The sequence below is a fragment of the Haliotis asinina genome, chromosome 1 (assembly GCF_037392515.1).
Source record: "Haliotis asinina isolate JCU_RB_2024 chromosome 1, JCU_Hal_asi_v2, whole genome shotgun sequence".
In the NCBI taxonomy this organism is placed as follows: domain Eukaryota; kingdom Metazoa; phylum Mollusca; class Gastropoda; order Lepetellida; family Haliotidae; genus Haliotis; species Haliotis asinina.
In genome coordinates, this window is record NC_090280.1 from 99,369,424 (window position 1) to 99,393,074 (window position 23,651).

General features: G+C 39.4%; 2 protein-coding genes across 3 annotated transcripts; one reads left to right on the plus strand and one right to left on the minus strand.

The window, feature by feature from the left end:
- The first annotated feature begins 1,009 nt into the window (after window positions 1-1,009).
- Window positions 1,010-5,628, plus strand: LOC137284996 (cysteine sulfinic acid decarboxylase-like). Its single transcript, XM_067817104.1, has 4 exons — window positions 1,010-1,294; window positions 2,945-3,828; window positions 3,997-4,407; window positions 4,611-5,628. Exons 1-4 carry the CDS (start codon window positions 1,207-1,209, stop codon window positions 4,983-4,985), a joined length of 1,758 nt encoding a protein of 585 aa, XP_067673205.1. The 5' UTR covers window positions 1,010-1,206; the 3' UTR covers window positions 4,986-5,628.
- Window positions 5,629-6,312: 684 nt separating this feature from the next.
- Window positions 6,313-16,217, minus strand: LOC137256288 (vacuolar protein sorting-associated protein 37B-like). Of its 2 annotated transcripts, none has more exons than XM_067794036.1 (5): window positions 16,142-16,217; window positions 13,179-13,361; window positions 11,179-11,344; window positions 10,693-10,775; window positions 6,313-10,000 (listed from the first exon to the last, which is right to left on the minus strand). In XM_067794036.1, exons 2-5 carry the CDS (start codon window positions 13,332-13,334, stop codon window positions 9,710-9,712), a joined length of 696 nt encoding a protein of 231 aa, XP_067650137.1. In that variant the 5' UTR covers window positions 13,335-13,361; window positions 16,142-16,217; the 3' UTR covers window positions 6,313-9,709. The 2 variants fall into 2 exon arrangements, with proteins under 2 accessions (XP_067650137.1, XP_067650145.1); XM_067794044.1 differs by having other exon boundaries at window positions 16,117-16,198.
- Window positions 16,218-23,651: the final 7,434 nt, after the last annotated feature.

Sequence of the window (23,651 nt, forward strand, 5' to 3'; positions counted from 1 at the left end):
AATTTTATTGGAGAGTATAATTATGTATCGGTATATTTGTTACTGATTGCTATACGCGGTAATATGTACGTGTTATTAAACAGTATATGTAGTGGTATAGTTGTGTTATTGATGGCTATACACAGTGATATATACGTGTTATTGCAGGCGATATGCATTGTGGTATTTTTGTGTTACTGGTGTCTATACGTGGCGATATAGACGTATGACTGCAAGCTATGTGTAGTGGTATAGCTGTGTTACTGGTGTCTATATTTTAGGCTCTCTCAGTCCCTGAATCGTATTATATTCCCTTCAGCCTTGCCCCCCTCCCCCCCCCCCCCCCCCCCCCCCCCGCAATACTAAAGATACATAATTATGAAGTAAGTCGAGATTTCCTCTGAATCTCTGGTCTCCGAGGGACTCTTTTTCAATTAAAATAGGGTTACTTCTTATCGTCAAAATTATACACATGTTGTGACAAATACATGTTACACTACTTATACCACAATGTTGCGCACAAAGCTACCTGGCTAACATGGCGTCATGTACTAGGCAGACCTACTGGTCAACAACGAAGTAGCAACGGTTCAACCCGGCAATAGGAAATTTTGTAAGCGTATTTGGCAATAAATTTCGAGATAAGGAACATTCGGCGCAATAAACCACGCACTTCGTCAGCTGAGGGCTATTTTCAAATGCCGCAATAATGAACATAACACGTGATATGTTGCAGTTGTCGTGACTGGCGAGGCGGTATCCACTTTCAGTTGAAAACAGGGTAATACACAGGTAGTCTCCCCTTATTGCTCCGAGATCGCCTGAACAGGAGAGAACCCACATCGCTTAGAAGTTACCGTGGATACAATACACACAGTTGAAGGAATAGTCCGCACAAATAACGTTTTTGTTCTTGATTGCTCTATTATAATTTATCACGCGGTTGGTTGACAGTTATTAAACTATCCAGATCTTACCATGGGACGAGATGAAAATGGACTTCCACATCGAGGTGCGGGGAGGAGGCTTCGTGACGTCACCACGTGCACTCGTGTTCATCGATACATACATTTGAACGATCTCGAATGGGGAAATCCCCGTGACCTTCACCCTTTATTCCTGGGAAACGGATTGCTTCGTAGCGGAGTAGTTTTCCGATGTGGAAAATTATCTAATTAGCATTTTGCCGGTAGTATAAAAAGATGAACAGCCGTCCAAGATGCGCACATGGGAAGGACGAACAAGGGAAATCTTTGCACAAATCTTCACTCAAGAATGGAACCAGAATCTGTCACCTCAGGAGAGACCAGGAATGGTAAGATTTTATTTTTAATTTGATATTCAAAAACCTGTATGAATTCATTTCAGTCAGGGACTATCTTATTGACAGACATATTGTTAGACAAATACCTTCAGTATGTTCGAATAAATGTTCTAGAAATAGAATACATTGAAATAAGCCCATTCTTATTGATCATTAATGTAAAAGGTTCAGTTAGGTTCACGTGTGGCGTAGACAAGATTCTTCTAGACTAAGATATGACATAATTTTAATTATTAACAGTAATTTAGAGGTTAAATGCTGATTTTAACACCACGAATATCGCAATATCACAGCAAAATAACATTTGGGACACAATTCTCTCACTTGGGAACCCATACCGGATCACCACTGTGATAAATGATTCAGTCTCCTTTCACTACGATATCACACTACCTAACTTATGATGGCTCTCTTGTGATTCACTTTTAATGATATACCCTGTATTTTACACCATCGCAGCCATACCTGAACAAGTGGTTAGGTGAGCGGTGGCTGGGTTCCAGCTTGTTTCAATGATATACCCTGTATTTTACACCCTCGCAGCCATACCTGAACAAGAGGTTAGGTGAGCGGTGGCTGGGTTCCAGCTTATTGGTCAATTTTTCTCGCGTCACGCACAAAAAACAGTCCGATTTCCTATAGGGTACAATAGGCGAAGCCTATTTCTGGCCAATCTAAGCAGAGTCAGTATTATTCGTTACACTGCTACTTAGTCTCAGTACAACACTCAGCTAGTGTTTACTTAGACTGATTTTTGGCGATTCACAGCCTTTTTCCCCCTTTTTTTATATTTTGCGCGCGCGCGCGCGTGCGTGCATGCGTGTGTGTGTGTGTACTCAGTAAACAAGTGGTCAGTAGAATGAGGCATTATGTGAAATAGTCTGGCCTGGTGAACTATCCCCTCCTATAGGTCTTTAGGTTCCATGCAAATGTGTATTTCTCAAGTATCTTCATCTGTATCGACAAATTATGGAGGTAAATATCATGAGGGGTAACTCGCAACCTTGTATCGTTTTAGAGCGGTGGAATAGCTTAAACCGTTCGCTCGTTCGCTGAAATCCCGGGCACTATTCCCCAATGGCGATATTGCTGCAATACAGGTTTTGTTAACAGTGGCCTCAAACCATACTCATTCACTCTTGTCATTAGGGAGAGATGTTTGATTTTTATGGTTGAATTGATCTACATACACGGGAAACTTTTCTTTACTGATTCATCAAAAGGAGTGCATAACAGAAATGGCATCTATTGGGGGCAAATTGCATTTTAGAAACGATTGGTAACATTTGAGTGACTGAGTGAGTGAGTTTAGTTTTACGTCGCACTTAGCAATATTCCAGCTATATGACGACGGTCTGTAAATAATCGAGTCTGGACCAGACAATCCAGTGATCAACAACATGAGCATCGATCTGCGCAATGGGGAACCGATGACATGTGTCAACCAAGTCAGCTAGTCTGACCACCCCACCCCGTTAGTCGCCTCTTACGACAAGCATAGTCACCTTTTATGGCAAGCATGGGTTGCTGAAGGCCTATTCTACCCCGGGACCTTCACGGGTCTGGTAACATTTGAAAACATTTGTCATTTTGATTGGTTTCATGAAAAAAATATGAACTATTTCTTTTTGTTTCATTCAGGTTTGGACCGACGTAACTTCTTGGCTCCTCCTGCGAAACTCATGAAATTTGGGAAGCCTGAAGACACAACCATGGTGTCTGTAGACGACAACAGCAGTTGCGGAGACGTGAGCGAGTTGTCGGATGACAGCGCTGTCTGGGGTCTGAGAGACATGGAATCTCTTGATGAGGAGAGCTGCGATTCCGTCACTTCCGGTAACAGCACGACGTTCCGCACCCAGCCTGCCGGCCACGAGGACTTCCTGCGTGACATCTTCAAGGTTATCATGGAGGACATTGTTCAAAAGACCGGAGATCGAGAGGGCAAGGTCATTGAATGGATGGCACCTGAAGAGTTATCTGCCAAGATGGACCTGGAGCCTCAGCCGATGAGCGAGAGCCATGAACAGCTAATGGACAGGGTCAAGGACGTCATCAAATACAGCGTCAGAACCGGTCATCCTCATTTCGTCAACCAGCTGTTTTCCAGTCTGGACCCTTATGGTCTTGCTGGTCAACTCGTGACGGACGCTCTCAACTGCAGTCTTTACACTTACGAAGTCGCTCCCGTCTTTACCGTCATGGAACTGGCGGTGTTGGCGAAGATGAGACAACTGATTGGTTACGAGGGTGGAGACGGTATCTTTGCTCCCGGTGGATCTATTGCCAACATCATGGCGTTGAGCTGTGCCCGACAGATGGCGTTCCCCGAGACAAAGAAGCGGGGTTTGTTCGGGCTGCCACAGTTGGTTCTTTACACGTCCGAACTGGCCCACTACTCCATCAGGAAAGCAGGGTGTCTTCTAGGATTTGGGGATGACAACGTCAGACTGGTCAAGACTGATGCTCAAGGTCGGATGATCCCAGAGGACCTCGAGGCCCAGATTGAGGACACAAAACAGCAGGTATGTCATGCACTCCTTTTGGACAATACGACATATACTTCTAATGCTTAAATGTCGTATATGTTTTCTGTTCAGGTGTGTTACGCTGACTGTACCTTCTCACTGACTTAACTCGTGTGCAAGGTTCCAAGTTTACTGTTTAGTTTATGTACGATGTTCTTTTTCCAGGGTGGACGTCCGTTCTTGGTTGTAGCCACAGCAGGAACAACAGTGTTTGGCGCCTTCGATCCTATCAGCGACATCGCCGACGTGTGTGTCGCTAATGGTTTGTGGCTTCACGTGGACGGTGCTTGGGGAGGCGGCGTCCTCATGTCCCGACGTCATCGTGGGTTGATGGAAGGAGTGGATCGCGCGGACTCGGTCACATGGAACCCGCATAAGCTTCTAGGTGCCCCACAGCAATGTTCAACCTTCCTCACAAAACACGAGGGCGTGCTGCAGGAGGCTCATAGCGCTAAGGCATCTTACCTCTTCCAGCCAGACAAGTTCTACGACGTTAGTTACGACACCGGCGACAAAACGTTCCAGTGTGGCCGTAAGGTCGATGTCTTCAAGTTTTGGCTGATGTGGAAGGCCAAGGTAGGTAGTCACATCTAAGTGTCATCGTAAATCATATATCTTGCTCCAGAAACTTGACAAAACTCAATTCTGCTTCTGACTGAAAGAAACATTAAATTACTGCAAGCTTCTTTGTTTCCCTTTGATGTAATTGAATGAATATATAAAATGGACTACAAGTGTGTAAGAAATATATATAATCAACCTATGATTTCCTCTTCCAGGGCACACGAGGTTTAGAGCAACACGTCAACACATTGTTCGACAACACGAAGTATTTTGTAGAACGACTTAAAGTGCGAGACGGCTTCAAACTGGTTGTCTCCGAACCTCAACTGACCAATGTCTGCTTCTGGTATATCCCACCATCACTGAGGAATGTGCCGGAAGGTCCAGAATTCCGTGCTCGACTCCACAAGGTGGCGCCCCTAATCAAGGAGCGCATGATCCGCACAGGGTCCATGATGATCACCTACCAGCCACAAAAAGAGCATGTGAACTTCTTCCGGTTGGTGCTGCAGAGTTCAGGGACAACATTTGAGGACATGGACTACTTTCTCGACCAGATTGAATCACTCGGTCGTGGTATCATTGTGTGAACTGTGAAACAAGGGACCTAACATTTTAGAGACATGTTTTCCAGTGCTCTGTGAGGACTACCAGCTTGACACGTGACATGAAGTGATCACGTGGGGGCGGCAGTGACGAGTAACAGATGTTACTTGTTAGTATACACATGCGCGACAGTACTTAATGACAGAATAGAAACATGAGATTATTGGAGAGAAACATTTCTTACTTCCATTTATTTTTTTGTGAAGATAATGCTTAAACGATGTAAATATTATAGCGTAATATTAGTAATATTGAATTTACGAATGTACTATACAATAAGTACATCACGCAGAGGCCTCAGGTTTTGTAACAGATTGTTAGGTGAAGCTGCGTGAATACATCTGTGATAATACATGACAATGAAGTTAAATGGCTTTGGGCCTGTCTCTAGTATTAATCCATGACAATGAAGGTAAATGTCATTAGATCAGCCTCTAGTTATCATCCATGACAATCAAGTAAAATGACATTAGGTTTGCCTATAGTGGGACAGAATCTCCAAGGCTTCAAGGGGTGTTTTTTCATGTGCAATCAATTGAATGCTGGTTTCACTGGCCTTGTTGCCACACTGTATATATTGTTATTGTTTATATATTTTTATTCCAAATAAAACTATTTTTCAATGAATCTGTGTACCCCTAATGATGTATTGTTTGAGGGGAGAGTCTGAGAGAGACTGAGTGCTGCAGTCTGCAGTCTTATAGCTTTATCATGCCTCACGATTGTCATTGCATCCATATAAGACAGTTTCCTTGCCGTGACATACCACAGATGGTAGATGTCTTGACCCTGCCTTTAGCTCGGCATAACGGAGACAAGCACCATCACAATTTGGTTCAGAGTCAGTGTGATTTGACGCAGTGAAACTGCGGTTCGGTATCTCACAAAAACTCAGACAAGAACCCACAACCAAAGACATGTGCATCATTGGCGTGGACTTATGCTTACGATCGTGGTCTTTTATGGAACCTGCTAGTCGTAAGAGGCGACTAACGGGACCGGGTTGTCAGGGTCGCTGATCGATATGAATGTCGTATCCCATTTCTGTAGACCAATGCTCATGATCTTCACAGCTTGTACCGAGACACGCTTGGGGTAAAAATATTTTTATCAGCAGATACAATATTCAATTGCCGACACACTAGACTGGTCCTGGAATTATCTTCTTTCTATCTTTGCAAAATATACAAATACACTAAAAGACGTATTTTCGATATTTTGCCACTTTTTGACATCATACCACCGTGGTCATGATGCCAAAATACACTCACACCCACGCAAATATATCAAATAGTATAGAAGAAATTCTACTCGGTTTTAAAAATAATTTATTCACAAAGACATGATACATAATCACCAAACATGGACGTGTCAGGGTCCGTGGTTCTGTCAGAAGGGTGTATCCTGGCTCACACTACACAATGTTTTACCCCTTATTCCCTCTTCATGATATCAATGTTTCAATAACTGATATCATACATCTGACAATATGAACTGATGCAGTTTATTAAAAATAGATGGAATCGCCTATATGGAAAAGTGATCTTTTAAATCGGAAACTTAACATTGTTTCTTATGACTTAATTTAACAAATTAAATGTACTTATGTACTTCAATGATATCACTAATGTGATTATTAACATCAATATATTGAATTGTCATTAAATACACATTAAAAGGAACTTGAAATTACAATCTCAGATCAAGAGAATGTATCACACAATTCTATTGATATGTAAATGGCATCTACATATGCTATTACTAATACTATATAGTTAAGAGTATTATTAAACCAAATATGGAAATCAACATTTCATGCTTTTTATCATAAATAGGGAATAAACAGTTAAAAACATCTCATACACTTTCAAATTAAAGTAATAATCAAAACATATTTGCTACAATAAAATTATTTGTATCAAAAAATGTCTTTCCATTATCCTCACAATTGTACAAGATCATCAAAACAGTAAACAAGTTACAGAGACTGTTTCGCTAGCCTATATACCACGGAACCTGTATAATTGGAAAAAAAATAGAACTCCAGAAATAATACAAATCAAAAAGGATATAAACTGGGTAAAATTAGGTGAAATAAGGCATATCTTCATCAACATGATCTGATGCTGTTCGTCATCCTTCAACATCAGCCTAGATGCAGATGACTGGTACTCGGGGTCTACCAGACATATTGCTCAAGGTCTTTCCCTTCAACATATATGTGGAGTTTTTCACTCACATTGTCTTCTAATTCCAAGAAATTTACACAGGCATGTATAAATTTAGATATAAAAGTATTTTTCTGTCACTGAAACACAGCACCAGCGTGAAAGCTTCTGTATCAACAATCTTTGAAAATCTCCCTCTTACCCCAAGTAGTGACATGTTTTTGTATATGTCTTTGGTACTGCTATTTTATTTAACTGGGACGATTGTCTGACGTATTTTGCATCTCATCACGTTGGTTTGAGATGACAGATGTGTGAACCATTAAGCAGATAATGTCTCAATTACATTGCTCTCGAACCAGTTGCACTTAATCTACTAGAAATACAAACTAATGAACTTTTTTTAGAAAAAAAACCCGAAAAACACTGGTGACGGGAACATGACTCTAAACTCAAAGCACCTATGCTCCAGACGAAATGACCACCACCAACTATCTAAACCTTGGCGGGCCTGGAACCCAAAAATGTCAAATCATCTTTAAGGTGTTTTTCTTATATATTTTTTTCAATAAATTCTTTCCTTGAGAAAATATTATTCTTTCCTGTTAAATTGACAGTATGGATACAATAGTCTATCAGCATCAGTTACCAAGGATAAACTAAGACCATATAATGATACACCAATATCCATTTCCATATACAGCGTGCCAAATATTCACTGGCCCGCTAACCCGTGGCAAGTAAAAATCCAGCCAGGCTGGGTAAATCTCCACAGTCACTGGCCCAACTGGCTTGTGAATTTTCTTGGGGTCATTTTGTAAATATATCACTGTTTCCGACTCGGTAAGTCATAACACACTATTAAGTCAAGTAAGATTATAGTCTGATAAAAAGTTCATCATATTAGTAGCTTAGTTATCAAATCCCTGTCTATGTTCAATTTTTGGACTAGTAAATTAACTTTGAGGCATAGCTAGCTCATCTGGCTAGCAAAATTTGGAAACCATTTTGCACATTGTCTGCATATGGTCTGAGTTAATGCAGATATTGACAAACCATTGTGATCTTACATGATGGAGAACAAGGCATGTGAATACACATATCTTATGAGCTAAAGTAACCATAGTACCAGACATACAGAGTCTGAACCCCTGACTCAGCATTAACTAATGCTGGGCTCAACTACAGCACTTTCACTAAAGCAGCTCTTACATACTGGAAGAAAGTTCATCAGATCTGCGTATTTCTCAACCCAGCAGGATAGGATCAGGCTGTGCAATTTACAAACCCACTTCAGAAAATATATCATAATGCATGCTGATCGCCACTGATGTAATACAGGCATACACTGTCAAACTGTCTAGGTTACTATTGATGTCATAAGAATGACACTGTATATCAAGGTCATTACAGATGTTATACCTCATAACTATGTTGCTTGTTTAAAGTTGCTTTAAACTGTTTTAAACATCATTCCATTCATAACCTCAGACATGTCTCTCAGAGCAATCCAAGTACTTACTTACAGTCAGTGAGTATGGTTTTATGCCACTTTTAGCAAAATTCCGTCAACATCACAGCGGGGGAAACTAGAAATGGGCTTGACACATTCTACCCATGTGGAAAATTGAACATGGGCTGTTTGTGCGATGGGTGAACACTTTTACCTCTAGGCTACCCCACTACCCCAATTTACTTATAGTTTTGGACAAAATGTACGAGAATATGACTTGGGCATTGTGTTGTAAGTTGACCTACACTGCAAATAAAACCATGCATTGAGCAATCAACAAAACTTCAATATATCAAAGGGTTTGAGAAAATCAAAGAAATTCTGAAAATTAAAGTTTCTTTAAACCTGACAGAGCAACATCCAAAGATGAAAACCAGGACAGCTGCAACATTTAAACTCAGATGCATCCTGGTGTGCCATGCATATGTACATGGAAAAAAGCAAGTGAAATTAACTTTGTTTTAAAAAAAAAAGCAATAACCAAGACATGAATGAAAATTACTAAATATGGGTCGGCTGGGATATTGATATCAAAGATATTGGTCAACATCACAATATGGCTGAAATATCCCAATGTGATGATAAATAATAACTCACATAGTCACTAACATTGGTCAGATTTTCATGTATCCCAGCACATACTGAACCTTTAATGCACACATATTGCTTTGAGGCAAAATGTTGAGGCACAACTACAGTTTTAAAAAGAAACCCATCACACCAATTTAAGAAAAACAAAGTTATATGTATTTCTATATTTAGTGCTTCGTACCAACTGAAATTGGGCAAAAACATCACACACTTTGTACTTTGCTTCATTTTACCATGCCTAAAGGCTTGCTGATGCTCATTCACAACTAACAATTTTCAACAAAGCATGAATGTTATTGTTACCATGGCAACACTTAGAGCATGTGTGCCCTGAAGTTCAAACAAACCCCACAATTCTTGTAATCTCTATTCTTATACAGTCTTGCCATCAGGCACTTATCAACACCAATATTTCCCCACCAGATCAGAAAAGACGTCAACGGTTGTAGTACCCAGGTTGTGGCATCCTAAATGAGCCGTTAGTGGGGTAAGGTGCTGGACTGCTAACGGTGCCCCCTGGTGGCTGAGAGCCATGCCAGGATGCATTCATTGACACATTCTGTTGTCTGTGCAGTGTTGGGTGGTTCTCTGCATGCAGGTTACGCAAAAGTTCGGTCATTTTGTCTACTTTGACTTTCCGTGTGTGAGCTACAGTTCTCTGGGTGATGTATTGGGTCACGAAGTCCTCTACTGAGATCTTGTTGTCACAGAAATCTTCGGCCATTTTCTGAAACACAGTTACAAGCATTAAATACTCCCATTCCCAGATTCCAACAACTCTCAGAGTTGTCTCATTTAAGTCTGCAATATACAGTATCTGTGTTGAGATGTCAGAATGCCTACAAACATGGCAAACAGGTAAATGTACTATTCTGGCAGAATTTTCAATATGAGTGAGCTCAGTCCTTTCTGATTTCCACTTGAAAATGTAAAATCAAGGAAATATGAATGCAAATATACAATGCTATGTTCTTTAAGAGACATTTTAGAAGTTGTGGAGATGAAGGAAAACTGGTTTTTATCTAGGGATAGTCAACTTCTTCATTCCATCATGTGTGACACTTCGGCATAGGTGCTAACACTGTTATCAAGCACTCAGTGCAATTCACAATCTGTATGTTGAAAAATATCAAGTTCTATGGATGGTGAACTTTTCCATGGCATTGAGCACTTGCTTGAAAACAGTGTTCGAACCAATGCCAAAACATCACACTCTTAACAGGCCTGGGAGATTGAAATACAGGGGAGATAATTCCGTCCAGCCTAAAGCAAAAATGGCTGTGTGGCCCACTGATGTGTCCGTATTTCTACAGTCTGTAATATGAATTTTCCAGGTCACAAAAAATATATGTATGATACAATCGAAAATGGCACAGTTTCAATAAGAAATAAGATACAACTATAAATTTGATGGCTGACCTCAGACTCTTCCTCCGATTTGGCAGCTTCAGTCTGCAACAACGCCAACATTGTGTCGAGGGACTGCTCTCCTACCAACATATCTGAAATGGGGGATAAAAAGACTTTGTAGCAAACAAACTAACCTAATATTATTTGAGCAAGTATGACTGAAAAGTAACTATACTACAACATCCCAGTGCAATGCTGCACTGAGTGATGCTCCATCTACATGACAAGGATGGTGACCAAACATCATGCATGTCCTATATCAGGAAGAGCTCATCCTGCATGCTTACCACTTTGATGAAAACCAAGAGGGTATGAAAAAGTTTATGGATGAACAATGTTTTGTAAGACAAGCATGGGTCGCCAGCCAAAGACAACAAGGTGTGATTAGGATAATGCCAGACACTGCAATCATAATTAGCATGATTCAACACATCAAACAAAGAACAGCAGTTCTTTGTAAAATTTCAAATTCATTTGTAAAATGTTTTATCTGACCTAATTGAGCCTTGTCCTTGCCCAGAGTTGTCTTTATGGTGTTTATTTCCTCGTAACCTGTAGCAACCTGCCGTTTGAGGTCATCCAATCGGGGCTGTAGAGACAGGTTGAACTCAGCCAGACTCTTGTTGCTGGTCAGCAGTGTGTCCTTCTCATTCACAGAAGGCTGAAACAACACAGACACCCAGGTGAGCAAATCTGTACAAATATTTGCCATACAAGGACTTTCAACAATAAACATTTTAACCATTAATTGAGATCAGTTTCCCTTTGCCAATCACAAGCCTTAGGGCCCATTCACAACATATGGCAAGGGGGTTGATGATGTGTGTGTGTGTGTTTGTGCCTGCGCGGGAAAAGAGAGAGAGGAGAGAAAGAGAGGGAGGGGTTTATTGTACATGCTTCTCCGCAGTCTCCTCGCTATATTCAGTCTCTTTGGACAATCAGCACAGGTTGCTGCAGGTGCATGCTAACTCAGCAGGCAGATATAGGGGATCTCAAATGGTGGGCAGAGTTTGGAGAAAATACAAACAGGGAACTAAACAATACATGTCAATTACTGTTGTCTAAAAAACCCACACATGGTTTAATTATAAATACACATATTGTTTTGGCAGACGTGCAATTTTAATACCCTTAAAATAAGCTGTTGAATTCTGAGTGGTCAAAAGCATATGAACTATCTTTACGAATGTGCCTTGGTGTATGAACCGCACACTCCCTCAAATCCGTCGTGTGATACACTACACTGGTTATACAAATGACCTTGACATTAGGTGGAATGCAGCTGTCAAACAACAGACTGCTTTGATATTTTAGAGGTGGCACATACAGTTATGAGTATAAACAGACTAAAACAATTGTTGCAGTAACTTCTTATTTGTTTGGGTGAATAAAAATATATATCAAATAAAGTTTTTTGTACATTTCACTTGTCACTTAACAAAATCTTCAAATTCTATCATTTCTACCATAAACTAAGCCATCACAAGTTATCTCCCTTCTGTTATTTTCTGTTGAATGTTCGTTCTTGAAGATATGCTAAATAAAGAGATTGTAAGGGTAACAAATTTATTACACTCTGTTTTGAAAGGGTGTACTGGACTGCAACACCCTCATAAAAGTCTGCATTTCTAATAATATGCTAGTGTGAACACTTAAGGATAAAATGGCAGACAAGATTTTTAATAACAAATTTAATTGAAACAAAGAAAGTGTCATCATGGTGCATATATCTATTCAATCCATGTTTTTACATACAACTAGTATATGACAGACAACAAGTGGTGTTTGAAACAGTATGGGATCCAAAATGAATAACTGAAAAACTAAACACATGCTAACAGCCATTGTGGTTTTGTATTTCAAGTTTCAGTTTATTTGCTGTATCATGAAACAAGCTGCAACCATCATTACACATTAAGTAATACAATTTTCATCTTTCCCGTCTACAAAATTAGTTTCAATTTTAATTACAATCAGTAACACTGAAGTGTTTGATAAAGATGATCATCTCCGTTTCCATGGTTATTAACAGTAAGAATAGCTTTAGTCAGCAATGAACATGATGAGGTTGGAAATTATGTGAGGTCAAACACTTCTTATGATTTGGTCCAATAGTATCTGTATCAAGAAATCTTTTAAATTAACACATAGGTAATGACACTGACCCTTGCCTTTGAGTGGTATAGAATGTAACATGTATGGAAACAAGTGACATTCAAACACATGAGTGAACAGTGTCAGTAGAGGACAGAAGCGATGCATACAACAAGTGACTGCCTGAGAGGCAGACTGCCAGAACACACACAGGGGAATTCTGCATGTCACACATAAACTCAAATTTTGACCTTCCAAATTTCATGACTTTTAACAGCATATTTCACCTATGTGCATATTTCTTTTAGAAATTTGAATTTAGTATTTTCTGTAAACTGATTCATTGTGTGTCAGTGGGCAATGCATCATGTCCATCACTGCACTGTAAAAGTTATATATACCCGATGTGCATCCTTCACAAGGTCATCCAACTTGGCTGAATCTTCAAGTAATCTCTCCAGTTCACTTTTGTCCAGGTGTTGCAGCAGGGCCAGAGCCTGCTCTTCTGCTTGAGTTTGGTGTGACGGAGACTGGGAGGAGGTGTATACGTTGTACATGTTGCTACAGCTCACATTCACACAAACCTGAAGCCACAACAGAACTCAAGGAGACCAAATCAGCCTAAAATAGGTCAAATCAGTGAATAAACAATGCTATTAGAAACTTCTCACCCACTTCTAAACAGCAGCTTTATACTGAAAGCCATCATCTAAATTTAAAAAATTAATAATGTGTATGTGATGCAAAGGTGGCATACCTTAAAGGGGCACTGATGCGGAGCAATTTCCATGGACTGGTGTAAACTTTTGTTATTGTTTTTCTCCACTGAGTACCCGGATGATATCCCAGAATTTGTGACTGGTTCGTGACGTCTGCTGCGCAGTCCGTATGCGCAACTGATAGTTTAATTATAGACAGATCAACTGAGGTGAAGGCATTTTTACTTCATTACAAATGTATTATGAAAACAAATGTAACAATTTGAAGGTTAATCATCTGCCAGTAGTAGAAATGGTAAAAAACTATTAGGACGGAAAAATACCGAAGCCAATGTACGTCTCTATATTTTGTCTCATAACCCTAATTAGTTTACTGTCATATTTATATGATTTTGAACATTAATAAAAGAACACACGCTCTGCTTATACTCATAGTAAATTTCTAAGATAACAGCAACATTTATACAATGTATAGACTGCCAATGTGGATCCTATTTCACACACATACGCGATCTAGTGTGTGTTTTCTGTCATATCGATTCTGCTGAATGCTACAACAAATAAATTAAAACAAAATGCAAATAATGAATGTAAAACAGACTAATGTTATAGCAACAATGTCAGGCTACTACCTTGTTCAGGAATGTATCCATCAATATCCACATAAAAGAAATCGTATTCCATTCATCTGCAGCTGGTAAATAATCCTGTTTTGTGTCGTGTGTCTTACAACTGTCTAATTTACGAAAAAGTAACACATCGTTTCACGTCTTTCGTTGGTGAAAACCTGATAAACCTCTCATTGGTCACCGAAGATAGCACACCTGGCAACTAATTGTATGATGTCCGCTATTCTAAGTAATTTAGTTAACCAATAATGAGCAATCAATCAATCAACGCAAGGGTGGTTAATTCTTTGAAGGGAGGATGTTGTTTTTACAATCGCACTTTACGACAGGGTGTAGTCATCTACACACACTGCCTTTTGACAAAAGTAATTAATAAATCAGTGTGTTATCGGTTAATCCTTTGATCGATGTTTGTTTTTGTAACTCAGCTCATAAACCCTCTTGCATCACTTACATGCACATATTACATAACATGCAATACATTTGCTGCTACAGACCTTAATTTATGATGTTGAGTATTTACTCCAGACAGGAGAAATGCCAAATGGGAACCTTTGTTGAGTAACTGAAGTGGTGATACTACACCATCAAAGGCGAGTTACAGCAAGGAAGATGTAATCTCTGTGTCTCATGCAGCCTGAAAACACTTATGGGCCGAAACTGTTTTGAGGATACCAACGGAATTTCGATACATAAGGAATACATACAGGCATTTGCTATGTACTTGGGTAAATAGGTGAAATAAGGGGGGTTTTTTTACGTAAGAAAATTTTCAGATTTCTCTACCAAAGGCAAAGTCATCGTTTATTGTTTACGAATTCAAATAAATCAACTGTGTGTTCTTATTATCCTAAATAATAAACCATTGTAGCTACCATAGCTACCCAAATTTACGTATGATATTTGCTATCACAGCTGAACCAACACTCAAAATTACCTAAATATAAAGCTTTGCAATCTTCCAGAGTGAAACAAATGGCTTGCTACGTGCCTGTAGACATCATATTTTCATGTAACATGATTAAATATCGAGGTTAAAAACAGAGAAATAGTATCAAATTGAGTAACTATACCATCCAAGCATCATATTTTCATGTAACATGATTAAATATCGAGGTTAAAAACACAGAAATAGGATCAAATTGAGTAACTATACCATCCAAGCATCCGAAAAAACTACACTGCTGGGATATTTTGTTACGATCAGACAAGGAATACCATGGATATTTTTAAATAATGGCATATGATGGGCATCCGGCCTCCTGACTCTTATGGGTGAAGAAACTCTGCTAATATGGACAGGAGCCCAGTTGCTTTGACCGTCACGGTCGAAGGAGTGGGCGCTGACCAATTTGCAGTTTGGTTCCGTAATTAGACCGTTGGCGAGAAACATTATTCGCTCCGCATCAGTGCCCCTTTAAAACCTCTATGATATAACGTTTGATCACAGGTTGTGGACGGCAGGGTATTTTATCCTACAACATGGATAGTGATGGCTTGTGTTTAGGATAAAGATGCGTTTAATAACTTAATGGCATGTTCTACAACTATTCCTATGATAATCGAGACATCAGGATACGTAGAACATTTCCTATCTTATATACCCCTGACAATTTTGGTTACATATCCAGATGGGAGAGCAGTGTTAAATAAACAAACAACAAAACAACAAACAACACACCTAGATTCAAACTGAGCTTGTTCCGGACGTAACACATCTACAACTGCACGGCTACATATCCTAAACCGTGCCCAAGAAAAGATCAATACCTTGATCTCACAATATCAGGAGGAAAGGAAAACAGCCCACAAATGCTGACACTGTCTGACAGATTATGAATATGATATTTCGACACAACGTGAGTCACCTTAGTCTGTTAATCACAGGGCTAGACAACCATTGGACCGTATATATGCATTGATTACCCGGGGTTAAGTGAGAGATGTGTTTCCAGAAATTTTGTTGAAAGGTTAAACGAAATTGGACTGACCTGTTTGTTGTTTGAATATACTTACATGACAGTCAAGTCAAGTATCTTTTGACACTGTTGATGATTTTAAGTTTACTTCCGGTTGGGCTTCTAGGGGAGGTAACTACGATTTGCTTGCACTTTCTGTGTGTGATAAACAGTACGCCTGTAAAAGAGTGTTCGAATCGGAATATGTCTTAAATAAACTTGAAAATGTATTTTCATACTTTCAATTTTTTTCAGAAGTATTCATTAATCACTAAACAGAACGACAGGCGAATAGAACATTGCAGTTCTACGTCATATAAAAGAAGCATCAACGTGTTGGTTTGGTCAGACATACCAAAGGGAGGGATATGCCGATATTTAACTATGCCTGTCGTACCCATGGCACAACTATAATATTCTATTTATTACCGAGGTGGCCAAATTAAGGAAGGCCAAAAGTAAGCCCAAATGTAGTTTCAAACATTAGCTTGCTACCTGCAAGTACTTGTCATTTTAATCGTTATTTTTTAAACACAAGCAAACTTAAACACACACTCAGTAATTGTCATTTCAATTGCTAATTTTGGAAAAGTAGCGAAATTCCAGAAAACACGAGCAAATGTGTTCATTTTACTTCACTGACAGATGCTGATAGGTGTTACACCTTGTAGACATATATCACAATGACATCAAAACAGATATACAAACTGTACACCACTTACGGCTACCGTGAGACCAGGAACGTACGGCCTGGCACGCACTCAGACAAACAAGCAAGCAAACAATGAACGACAAGCTCATAAGAGTCATAAGGCCCTAATTCTAGAAACGTTCGTAGCCCTAAGCTCATAAGAATCAAAAGGCCCTAATTCTAGAAACGTTCGTAGCCCTAGCAATTCTTAACTTTGATCGTTGCCAATGTGTTAAGAATGGGCTTAAGAGGTTCGTAGAGCTACGAATGTTTTCCAGGGTATATATCATGTTAAGATGAAGTCATAACTCCCGCAGAACTTGCCTGACATCCACAGGACGCAAGTCTCTAAACTGGAATGCTCATTTGTCACCGTCGGCCCTGTCGGTAAATTGCAAGTCGATATTAGGCTGGTCACGGATTGAGATGCTGTGTTTCTGACTGCATTGAGCCTTTCCGTAGTTTGTATGGAGGCCATTCGGTTAGTCTAGGAATGAGACTGGAATGTTCCTGACAAATCATTCTCACCAAACACAAAAGGGACGATTATGTTGGGATATACCACACCTTAATACAACAAGCAGTCTCTAAACATGTTGGAATCATGTTGGATTGCCCGAGAAAACCGCCATGGTTCAGGTCGGCCACGTATGTTCAGGTCGGCGTCACTTGACAACTACTAACGTGGACATGAACCTTCTCAGAGATTTTTGCCTTGACAGGGGCCGGGCTCACCGTGCTGAAGTTATCTCCCTTCCCACGTGGACCACGCAGGGACTACAGTCTAAACTGTCCAAGTCTGACCTTGTTCAACACTGTTCACAATTTGATATTACTGGATTTCTAGAGATTTGAAGCAGTGTAAACAAGGACTTCGTATAGAATAATTTTCCAAATTACAGTAATGAGTACAACGTGAGGGATTACAACAATAGACGTGGAGTCCTTATGATGAAGGATTGTATGTATGAAGATCTGAAGAAGACTATAACAACATTAGGTGACTATATTTTTCTGTCTGGACAAAGACGTCATCTGTCTGAAATCTGGGATTTGTTTATATTCCCGAGGCCTCCTCAGTTGTGACTGACACTAGAAATAAGTAGGGTGTTGAATACCTCGACAGCGCTGTCTTTGATCTGAAATGTCATTATTATTACACATATCATTTGTGGCTACCTTAATGTCAGGACAGGTTGCCTGCCAGATTATACCATTCCTGATAAAGCAGACCTTAGTCCAGAATTAGATATTGTTAATGACATCATTGATACATTCGATACCCTACAATCTTCACGAGACTTCGAGGTAAATAACTATGGCAATGACATTAATCTATGTTGCCGTTATGGAAAACACATCCTCAATGGCATGTCAAGGAGTAATCCACATGAATCATATAGATATATTTGCACACAAAGGTCATGGTCTAGTTGACAATGTATTCAACTCAATTTTAGAGCGTGTTGGTCAATAGAATCTGATCATTTGCCTATCGCTTGTCAGCTAAAGTGTTTCTCTCAGGGATCTCTCAATTCGGAACCCTATAACGCAACTGCGATTAAGAAATGTAAGTTTGACACTGTCTTAAAAGCAAACTTGGATAACCTATCTCTAGGTGCAAGAACATTTTCTTGTGGAATGAGCTCGAACGTTGTTTGAAGGGATAATCATAAATAGCAACCACTTGAACAAAACTGTGAAGATTTAAAACATGATAAATATGAACTTTTGGATAGATTTCACCTGTCCCTGGATTTTTCTTACCTTCAGAGGTTTCATAGGATTTTCAACAAAATTCGAGGACTTTGTCGTCGCAAGGAGGAGGAACATACAATGTCAATAACCAACTCTAAACAGATGTTTCTTGTGGTAAAATGGTTAAAACCTTTCTGTGTCATGTGAGACATTTTAGTAGCGCTTCATGTAAATCTGTATTAGCAACTGACAGTTTGTCATGAGTTGAATATTTTAAAGATGTTTTAAATATTCAAGATAATCACACTGATGAAGACTATTTTTCATTTACAAAGGGTTTCATTGTAAATCATGATGTGCAAGAATCCGTCTGTGAAATCTCTAATGATGATGCAATAAATACTATTGTGGCCAGGGACATAAGTATTGAACAGGTGGAGTTTGGTCTTTTTAGTTCACGACTTAATAAAAGTCCTGGTCCAGATAATATTCCACCGGAGATGTTTAAGGGTAATGAAATTATGTACTTTGTGTTATGGCATTTTTAGGCCAAGTACATTTCCTGATCACTGGTCACTTAGTATTATATTTCCATGGCATAATAAAGGAGCCATTCATCAAGTAAAATATTATCGCGGTCTCTCTTATGAATATTTGTGGCACAGTTTTAGCTTCCATTTTGAACAGGCGTTTGGAAGAGGTTGTTAACGTGTTTGATCTGTCCCCCTGAATGTCAAGGAGGCTTCTGTAAAGGCTATTCTACGGTCGATAACATTTTTACACTTCAAGGTGTTGTACAGAAATATTTGTCAAAAACAGGAGGTAGATTTTATTGTTTATTTGATGATTTCTGTAAGGCGCGCGATTCATTTAATAGAGATCTTCTGTGGTTTATTCTGTTATCTAATGGTGTCCATGATTTATGTTCAGTATCATTAGAGATGTATTCGAAGACAAATGCTGCTGTTAGGTTAAATAATTTAAACGTTTCGAAGTATTTTGATTCTTGAGTGGAGTTGGACAAGGCTGTGCTTTAAGTCCCTCTATTATTATATTAGTTTTCTGTCAATCAGTTGTGTTCGAAAATAATTACTTGTGGTGTCAGGGGCATATTTATTTATCCATAATTTTGGGAATTGTATTTGCTACTGTAGCAAATTTATGTTTTAAGCCGATTTATGTTTGTTTACAGACTCTGCCATAAGCATTCAGAGGAAGATCAATGTTTTAAATAGAGTATTGCAAAAAATGGGGTTTGTAAATTTTGAGAAAACAGAAGTGTTAGTCTTTAGAAATGGCGGTAAATTAAATTACTTTGGTGATTATAAGTTAAAGTATCTACGTATTATAATTATTTGGGTTTTGAGAAATGGCATGCTATTTAACAGTTTCACACTGAATTATGTAAGTATGATTTGGGTGTAAGTTATAAATGATCTAATGCCGCTGTTTTTTCTGTAGCAAAAAAAAATATGTTTATGTTGATGTTTTAATACATGTTATGAAGTATTGGTTCAATCCTTTACACTTACCAAAAGAGAGAAATCCAAAGCAGCGTTATATTATATTTCACAATAAAGGTGGTAGGAAAACGTAGTACATTTTGTCCGAAATCCTTTGTTCAGTTATGGTTTGTGTTTTGTGTGGGAAGCTCAAGGTTTTGGCAAAGAGGAACAGTTTTTGAAAGATGTTCTTGTAAGAGTTGACCAATATCAAAAGAAAGTCATATTTTCAGAGATGCACAAATGTTCATCGATTGGTGTTTATTCCAGTATCAAAAGTATATTTTGCATGAGCCATATTTAACTTTTTGAAATCTAAACATGCGAGGCGTAGAATAACAATCTGTGCATTTCCAATATGTAAATATACCAGGGCATTTGACTGAGTTCCGAGGCATTTTGTAATATTTGTAAAGAACATTTTGTGGAAAGTGAATTTCACTTCGTTTCCTGTTTGAATGTAAACTTTATCATGGTTTGCGCTCTAAGTATTTTAAAGCATTACCAAATTACATGGATCAGCATTATCGTGTACCAATTTTTCAACAGCAACTAATTATTCTACTTACTTTAAGGAAGAAAAGTAATTGCGTTCTTTATACACATGAATCTTACTGTCAACTGCCACTATCTTAGAATTACACTTCTTTATTTTGATTTTAAACTTGATTGATACCAGTGGTGTATGTGAAAACAAAGTGCCTTAGCATCGTCGATTGCACAACAGAACGGCCCTAAATAGTCTACGATCAGCCGTGAAAAGAGTCAGACGACCTATCAGTCAGCCGTTATTCCCCATAAACCAGTTCGATGTCTATGCAGTTTGACGCCATGGGGAATGTCCCACTGGTCAAGACTGATGCCAGATTCTGAGTTCGGCACCACAGAAACATTCCATATCCACAACGAGCTATCTCGGAGCAAGTACCGTTTGGTATGGGTTCATTACCTATCATGCTATTGTATACTTGACCCTGTGACGATTTGACAAAATCTTAACAATGGTACATCACGGTATATATCGTTTAGATGGGGCTTGTACCACATTCGATGGCCATCCTCTGACCACAAGGTCGGTCTTCATGTAAGATTTTGCTAGGACACATCATGAACGTTGGTGATTTCTTAGAGGTGGAGAGCAGCCTTGCACCGCCATTAGTCCAGATCTCAATCCCATAGAATATGTTTCGGACATTATGGGTCGCATAATACGCGGGCCAGGTCCTCCAGTACAATCTCTTGATTTTTTGGAACAAAAGCTTCAAGTTGAATAGGGGCTATGTGGTAGCCTAGTGATAACAGCATTTGCCCGGCACGCCACAGACCCGAGTTCGATTCCCCACATGGGTACACTTTGTGAAGATATTTCTGATGAACCCCGAAAGTATTGTTGAAGTATTGTTAAAGGTCAAACTCACTCCCCAAACACGAACAGAATGCTATAAATCAACCACAAATTCAACATCTGATACAGTGAGACGGATATTACACCAGATATTGACGTTGTGCTCGGTTATTGATATCAGTGCGGTTTCTTGAGGACTGACTGTCAGAATGTTAAAAGTGACTGCACTGCAACATCATGCGACAACATGGTGACTCAGTATTGCCAAGTTTCCTTCTCCGAATAAAGTTCCGTTTGCATCCAGATTTGCCATTTATTCATACCTAGAGGGTCACTTTACCAAGACTGTAAGTGAAATTGAGGTTCCGATAAGTTCCTTTTCTTTGGTAACATATTGATGATAAATATGGAGTGTTGCGATGCCTTTTTCAATGTATATATACCATTAAAAAGGAGGGGATATCCCATATTGCGAGCACACCACTAGTCAATGCCGGCGCATATGAGAAAAGTTATCCATACAGATGAAGCATTTCCAAAGGAATAGAATAAATTGTCACACTTAGTTTAATTTTAATTTCTTTTCATCATCTGTTTCCACCTTGGCTTCATCATTTCAGTTCATCAATCTTGGGAATTCAAAATGCTTTACATTTTTAAGAGATATATATGCTATTAAAGGTGACCCAAAAATGTCACTAGCTCTTCTGACGCCTTACTGACGCCGCATAATTCATGATAATTTATAAAACAGTGCATATGAGAACATTAACAGTTCGAGTATTCATTTCACTTACGAGGGGATGTCAATAAGTTTTGAGCCTTGAGCATTTTTCATACCCAGGTGTCACAGCCTATGGTACGACATTGAACCTTGAGGTGTAGCTGATGTGAGAAATAAGTTTTGGTATCCTACTCTCAGAAGTTATTGAACAGCACGCATTGACAGAAAGAGATCCCCCTCACGGCAGTGAAAATGAATAAAATTGAGTATAGATCAGTAATTAAGTTTTTAGTTCTTGAAGGAAACTCGGCGAAGAACATTGAAGAAAGGCTTTCAGCAGTTTATGGGAAGTCTTCCCCTTCATCTGCTACCATCAAACGATGGGTCAGTGAATTTAAGCATGGTAGAGAGAGTCTTGAAGACTCTCCGTCCAGGTCGCCCAACAACAAGCACTAGTCAGGAAAACATTGACAGAGTGCATAGACTTGTGCTGGAAAATCGTCGAATCACACTCCGCGAGTTAGAGGAGACCACAGGTATTTCACACGGATCTATCGAGACAATTCTTCATGAAACATCTCGTCATGTCTAAGGTGTGCGCAAGATGGGTGCCAAGAATGCTTACAGATGAAATGAAGCAAACATGGGTCACCATAAGCAACTCAATGCTAACCAGATACAAGAAGAATCCAGAAGATTTTCACTTTAGGCTAGTAACCTGTGATGAAACCTGGATCCACCACTATGATCCTGAGAGCAAACAAGAATCCATGGAATGGAAAAATGTCACTTCTCCCAGGACCAAAAAGTTCAAAGCCTCCAGATCAGTGCAGAAGGTAATGGCGACAGTCTTCTGGGATAGCAAAGGCATCATCCACATAGATTACTTACCAAAAGGAAGAACAATGAATGGGGAATACTACGCTAACTTGTTGAGGCAAGTACGGCAGTCAATCAAGGAGAAGCGCCGGGGTAAGATCAGACGTGGCATTCTTCTACATCAAGACAATTCTCCAGTACACACCTCTCGCGTTGCAGCCGCTGCTGTCCAGGAATGCGGGTACGAAATCTTGCCGCATCCCCCCTACTCTCCAGGCCTGGCACCAAGTGATTACCATCTGTTCCCAAATCTCAAGAAACACTTGCGTGGTCGTAGATTTCAGGATGATAATGAGCTTATTACTGCTACTGAGGCTTGGTTTAAGGACCAAAATGGCGCCTTCTGCAGAGATGGCATCAGCGCCTGGCAGAAAAGATGGAAAAAGTGTCTTGACTCACAAAGGGACTATGTTGAAAAATAAATGTGGTTCATATCAATATTTTGTGTTTTTCTATGCAAGGCTCAAAACTTATTGACATCCCCTCGTATTAATTGTTTCAGACTATTAACCCTGAGCCTCTGACACTGATTGGACACACCCCAGGAATACCCATGCATTTTCAAGCAAGAAGACAAAGTCATCAACATCCACCGCAATGGCAAAATACTCCTCATGAATATGTCTGCTAGTTATGATAATGTCAAATGTTTTGGCGTGTTTGTAGCAAAGTGGACAGAGAGTATTAAAAGTTTTTTAAGCTCCAGAAAGGAACACTACCACCAAATTC

Coding starts and splice junctions, on each gene's coding strand:
- LOC137256288 (XM_067794036.1), bottom strand. CDS start 13,334: ATGTACAACGTATACACCTCCTCCCAGTCTCCGTCACACCAAACTCAA. Junction 11,345..13,178: donor TTGTGAAGGATGCACATCGG/GTATATATAACT, acceptor GTGTTGTTTCAG/CCTTCTGTGAATGAGAAGGA. Junction 10,776..11,178: donor CAAGGACAAGGCTCAATTAG/GTCAGATAAAAC, acceptor CCCCCATTTCAG/ATATGTTGGTAGGAGAGCAG.
- LOC137284996 (XM_067817104.1), top strand. CDS start 1,207: ATGGGAAGGACGAACAAGGGAAATCTTTGCACAAATCTTCACTCAAGA. Junction 1,295..2,944: donor CTCAGGAGAGACCAGGAATG/GTAAGATTTTAT, acceptor TGTTTCATTCAG/GTTTGGACCGACGTAACTTC. Junction 3,829..3,996: donor TTGAGGACACAAAACAGCAG/GTATGTCATGCA, acceptor TTCTTTTTCCAG/GGTGGACGTCCGTTCTTGGT.